The 6,000-nt window shown below is 44.1% G+C and overlaps 1 protein-coding gene across 2 annotated transcripts in view; it reads left to right on the top strand.

Moving 5' to 3' along the window:
* The first annotated feature begins 4,197 nt into the window (after window positions 1–4,197).
* Window positions 4,198–6,000, top strand: part of LOC122541435 (zinc-binding protein A33-like) — a 15,347-nt gene continuing 13,544 nt past the window's right edge. The window contains exons 1-3 of one of the 2 annotated variants that reach the window (XM_043678207.1): window positions 4,198–4,800; window positions 4,887–4,982; window positions 5,076–5,309. In XM_043678207.1, the coding sequence (XP_043534142.1) occupies window positions 4,390–4,800; window positions 4,887–4,982; window positions 5,076–5,309 (741 nt within the window). In that variant the 5' untranslated portion in view covers window positions 4,198–4,389. The remainder of the gene's footprint in view (window positions 4,801–4,886; window positions 4,983–5,075; window positions 5,310–6,000) is intronic. The other variant, XM_043678208.1, reaches the window with a different exon arrangement.

The following is a 6,000-nucleotide window of genomic DNA, read 5'->3' as shown; positions in this document are numbered from 1 at the left end:
GGTGCGAGCATATCTGCTTCAGAAGCAGGGATGAACAGTTTTGAGCTCCCTGAGTGTTTTGTTTTAAGGAGACAAACCTGCAACCCATTCTAAAAGATGGAAGACTTCACAATCTCAATTAGATTCCCTACAGTGTGGAAACAGGCCCTTAGGCCCAACTAGTCCACACCGACCCTCCAAAGAGTAACTTCCCCAGACTCATTTCCCTACATTTACCCCTGACCCTACAGGCAATTTAGCATGGCCAATTCACCTGACATGCACATCTTCTGGAATATGGGAGGAAACCGGAGCACCCAGAGCAAACCCACGCAGACATGGGGAGAATGTGCAAACTCTACACACACACACACAGTCACCCGAGGCCAGATTCAAACCTGGGTCCCTGGTGCTGTGCGGCAATAGTGCTAACCACTCACACACCTCCCAAGTTTGTTAAACATATCATTTTAGTTGCATGACACTTTTGCTAAAAATTCTGTATCTTATGGTCCTGCTTCACAACCACTTGATGATGGAGCAGCGTTCCAAAAGCTAGTGCTTCCAAATAAACCTGGTGGGCTATAACCTGTATCTTTGTCCATCGTCGATTCCTTCACATCATGGCTATCTTCACTAAACCTGACAGTGGGAATATGTTTTGTCTGTAATGACTTCAATTTCTCTCTCCGCAAACATCCCCAAACCAATTGTTCTTGTCATGGTTTCATCAGATGCCTGATGTACTTTCCAACATCACAACAAAAACCTTCCTTAAAGCACCGAGGGACATTGCAGTGTTATGAGTGGCGTGAGATCAATGTAATAACCTCACAGGTCCATTTTCCATGAAGATTTATGTATCTATCATTTAAAACAGTTCATGGACATTTAGCCACTTTGTTTTTAAGGTCGAGCAGGTCCAGTCATTCACAGAGTTCAGGTTAATAACCTAAACCTGGAATTCAACACAGGTGTTGGACTCATCAATGAGTTCCCCGTTTATAGTCCTGACGACATTTTCATATAAAGGAAACATATTCTTAATATTGTGAAGGAGAAAACAGACTAAAACATATAGGAACAGAAAGGTAGACAGAGGGTGGTGTTGGAAATAGGTGGGGTGTGAGTTCTCCCTGAAATTTGCTGCAGAGTGAACTCACTGCGGACTACAAATCCTCTGGTGAAACCCAGATTCGTAAAATGAATTGTGTGGACAATTGCAGCCAATCATTCTCAGTCACAAAGTATTGTAATATTACAAAAATATTTTAAAGTCAGAGAAAGAAATCTTCTCGGAGAAGGAACCTGTAAGGATCTCGCATGTATATAGCGCCATTCACAAAAATGGGATGTCTCGTGGCACTCTACAGAACATTCACCTTTTCTGAGATGTAGTTACTCTTGCGATGTGGAAAGTTCATCAGGCATCTCGAGCACTGCATTGAAACCAGTCACCAGAACGGCTGGCTTGCGGATGTTAGTTGAGGGAGAAAGGTAAGTCATTGCAGACGGAAGATATTCCCATTGTCAGGTGAGAAGAATGTCATATTATTTACAATAAACATAGAGAACACACTCTGTGACAGTTTAAAGACTCTTTCGAAAACCGCCAATTTCATACCCCAAGACTCCCTCAGTACAGCCAGGCAGAGTCGGTGTGGATTATTGTCCAGGCCTCGATGGCCTGACTGCTCTCAGAGGTAAGCGAGCTCCCACTGAACCATAACTGACATGCTTGCCTTCACTGGTCAGTGCATTGAGTATCGAAGTTGGAGAGTCATATTGTGGTTTTCGTTAGCCCACTTTTAGGATACTGTGCTGCTTAAAATTCTGGTCACCCTGCTATCAGAAGTATGTTATTAAATTTGAAAGTATGCAAAAATAGATTTACAAAAATGTTATCGAAACTAGGGTTTGAGCTGCAGAGAGAGACTCAACAGGCTGGGGTCTTTCTTTTCCCCTGGAGCATTGGAGGCAGCAGGGTGGCCTTATAGAGTTTTATAAAATCGTGAGGGGGATTGATAGGGTAAGGAGACAAGGTCTTTTTTCCCTTAAGGTTGGAGAGTCCAAAACGAGAGGTCATAGGTTTAAGGTGAGAGGGAAACAAATTAAAAGGGACATGAGGGGCACCTTTTTCACGCAGAGTATGTGTATGGAATGAGCAGACAAAGGAGGCATTGAAGGTAGGTATAACATTTAAAAAGCATCTGAATGGGTACAGGATTAGAAAGGGTTTAGGGGGATATGAGCCAAACACAGGTAAATGGGACCAATTCAGTTTAGAATATCTGGTCTGCACAAATGGTCTGGTTCCCCAAAGCAATAGTTCTGAAGAAGAATCACTGGTCCCAAAACATTAACTTTGATTCCTCTCCACAGATGCAGCCAGACTTGCTTAGTTTTTCCAGCAATTTCTGTTTTTTTTTTGTTTTGGGGCAGTTTCTGTGCTGTATGCCTCAAAAGAGGGGAAACAGTAAACTTTGGACTGCTGCTAAATGACACTGCAGAGTTAGTAGTGGGAAACAAAGAAATAGCTGAGGAGCTGAATGATTACTTCACATCAGTCTCTATGATATGGGTAATAGCCCAAAAATTCAAGAGAGTGAGGAGCAGACCTGAGTATGGTGTCCATCAGCAAGGGGGAGTTGCTAGAAAAACTGAATGGTCTGAAGATGGATAAATTACCTGGACCAGATGGACTCACCCCGGAGTTTAGATTAGATTCCCTACAGTGTGGAAACAGGTCCTTTGGCCCAACAAGTCCACACCGACCCTCGGAAGAGCAACCCACCCAGACCCATTCCCCTACACCTAACACAATTTAGCATGGTCAATTCACCTAAGCTGCACATATTTGGACTGTGGGAGGAAAGCAGAGCACCCGGAGGAAACCCACGCAGATACAGGGAGATAGTTGCCCGAGGTGGGAATTGAACCCTGGCACCTGGCACTGTGAGGCAGCAGTGCTGACCACTGAGCCACCGTGCCGCCCCTTGAGCCACCGTGCTTCTATACTCAATGGAGTCTAGAAGGATGATGGGGGCATCTAATTGAAACATACAGAATACCAAAAGGCCTGGACAGAGTAGATGTTGGGGAGATGTTTCCATTGGTAGGAGAGTCTTGGACCTGAGGGCATAGCCTTCAAGTAAAGGGAAGACTTTTCAGAATGGAGATAATGAGAAATTTCTTCAACCAGAGAGTTGTGAATCTATGGAATTCATTGTCAAAGAAGGCTGTGCAGACAATCAGGAGTCAGGGAGAACACAGCAAGCCAGGCAGCATCAGGTGGTGGAGAAGTCAACGTTTAAGGTGTAACCCTTCTTTACCTCCTCATGCTGCCTGGCTTGCTGTATTCTCCCAGTCTCCTGCTTCTCTACCTTGGATTCCAGCATCTTCAGTTTTTTGTTTGTCTCTAAAGAAGGCTGTGCAGGCCAGCTCATTGGGTGTATTTAAGACTGAGATAGATAGGTTCTTGACTATCAAGGGGATTAAGGGTTACAGGGAGAGAGTGTGGCAATGGGGTTGAGAAACTTATCAGCCATGATTGAATGGCGGAGCAGTCTCAATGGGCTGAATGGCCTAATTCTGCTCCTATATCTTATGGTCTTAACTGACACCTACCACTAAAAGAAAGTGAGGACTGCAGATACTGGAGATCAGAGTCTAAGAGTATGGCGCTGGAAAAGCACAGCGGGTGAGGCAGCATCTGAGGAACAGGATCAAGGGCTGATGCCCGAAACGTCAAGTCTCCAGCTCCTCGGATGCTGCCTGACTTGCTGTGCTTTTCCAGCGCCACACTTCTTCACATATCACTAGAGCAGAGGCAGTTTTCCAACTATTGCTAATGTTCATTTACCGAGGAAATCTGGACATTTAGGGCTACGCATTTTCTGATGATGCCGTGAGTTCCCGGAAGTGTCCGTAAGACTCTGTGTTCAATGCACCCTTCTCACCGAGTCTGTGTCAGAAATAAAGAAAATCAGCTGATAGTAAAAACCCTTGGCATTCAAGAAAGCAGACAGGTGTCCTCCGTGCCTATACTTTATTCATATTTCTTCTCCTTGTCCCACATCCTGCAAAGATGTCTGTCTGTCTGTCCTGTTGAGACTGATTCCATTCCAGTCTCACGGTTCCTCCTTGTGATGGTCAGCAGCTTGTTCCAAAAATACCAAGAGCTCGGAGTGAACTGTCTCTCTGTGTTCTTCAAAGCTGGATTCTCCTTCAACATTTTAAGTTTGGTATTCCTCACTGCAAAAATGTCGACAGCTCAAAACCAGATTCGAACAATGACTTTGTGAATACTTTTAGCGACATTCATCGTGAAATCTTTCAAGTGCAAGAGTTCACCAGCGCAGTCACATTGAAACTGAAAGCTGTTTGAATCCGGAAGTGCTGAGTGTGATCATGGCTTCCAGACAGCAGCTCCTGAGACTAACCGAGGAGACAATTTGTCCCATTTGTCTGGATTTCTTCACCGATCCGGTTACACTGGATTGTGGACACAACTTCTGCCGCTCCTGTATCACCCAGAGTTGGGAAAAGAAGGAGATAAACTCCTGCCCGCAATGTAGAGAGAAGTTTCCGGAAAGAAACCTCAGGGTAAATCGGGCCTTAGCGAATCTGGCCGAGGAGGCTCGAAAATTAAAGCTGGATCCGAAAGAGAAGGAAAGTAAACCTCGCTGTGAGAAACATCAGAGAGAACTGGAGTTGTTTTGTGAAACTGACAGGAAATTGATCTGTCTGATTTGTAGAGATTCGAGGGAACACAGAGAGCACCGCTTCCTGCCGATCAATGAGGCTGTTGAAATCTACAAGGTAAACAGAGAAACGTGAAAGCTGAGAGTTTATCACATTTTCACTGTCTCACGCTTTAATTATGCAATTTTTGGTCGCAATTCCAGGATCAGATGAAATCCTCCATAGAATCTCTCACAGAGAAGAAATCGGCAGCTTTAAAGACAGAACTGACCCAGAAACGGAAGATTTCCGAAGTGAGGGTGAGCTCTCCCTGTGCTGGTTTTCTGGGATCTCGGTTAGTTTTGTTCCCTTTATCGCGGGACATTAATGAGGTTTCTCATTTCATTTGGTAGGAACAGGCGAGCAGTCTGCAGACCCACATCACATCCGAGTTCACTAAAATGCACCAGATTCTCACTGAGAAAGAGCAGCGTTTACTCAGGGATCTCAGGGAAGAAGAGGAGAGGGTTGTAGAACCAATGGAGAAAAACCTTCGAGAGATTCAGGAAAATTTAAATTCTATTGAGGAGAAACTCTCAATTGTACAGAAACAGATGGAACAAAAAGACGAGCTGATATTTCTGAAGGTGAGGGAATATTTGATCTGTTCCAGCCATGATCACCAATTTTAAATGATATAACATTAAAGCTCGTGAATAAATAACATACTCCTCATTTACTGGAGGGAAACATGAAGTTTTACCTTAGCACACTGTACTTGCACAAATCAATAATGTTTTGTGAACACAGCAGGATATGCAAATGAATCTGCGTATCACGTCATCTTCTGTTGGCTCATTTAATTAAGAAAAATATACACTGATATAGCAGATGATTCAATCTCACGGGAAATCCCAAAACATGTCAAAATAACTCAAAACAAGTTAAATACGTATCACATACCTGACAAACAATGAAGCCGAAATAAATTATGTTGCCCTTGTTTTTTTTCAGAGGGTTCTCAAACGCAGAGACTCCAGGAGGTCTAGGATTGAAGTGTTTAGGGCCAATTTGATTACAGCTAACACGTACTGCAGTGTATTGTGGCCCTTTTGAATAGTGTCATGATGCAGCTTCGTTTGTGTGTGTTTGGGTGGTTGCTTTCATAGTTTAGGACTTGGTCTGTGTGTGTGGCTTTCCTGTATACCTTTGTACCCCAGGGCATCAATGTGGATTTCAACAGCTTCCTCATTTCCCCTTCCCCCACCTCATCCTAGTTTCTAACCTCCAGCAACATGATCCCCTTGACTTGTCCGGACTTGTCCGACCTGCCCAGCT

This window comes from Chiloscyllium plagiosum, chromosome 37 (genome assembly GCF_004010195.1).
Source record: "Chiloscyllium plagiosum isolate BGI_BamShark_2017 chromosome 37, ASM401019v2, whole genome shotgun sequence".
Classification (NCBI taxonomy): domain Eukaryota; kingdom Metazoa; phylum Chordata; class Chondrichthyes; order Orectolobiformes; family Hemiscylliidae; genus Chiloscyllium; species Chiloscyllium plagiosum.
The sequence above is the reverse complement of the archived record's forward strand: the minus strand, read 5'-3'. Positions and strand labels throughout refer to the sequence as shown.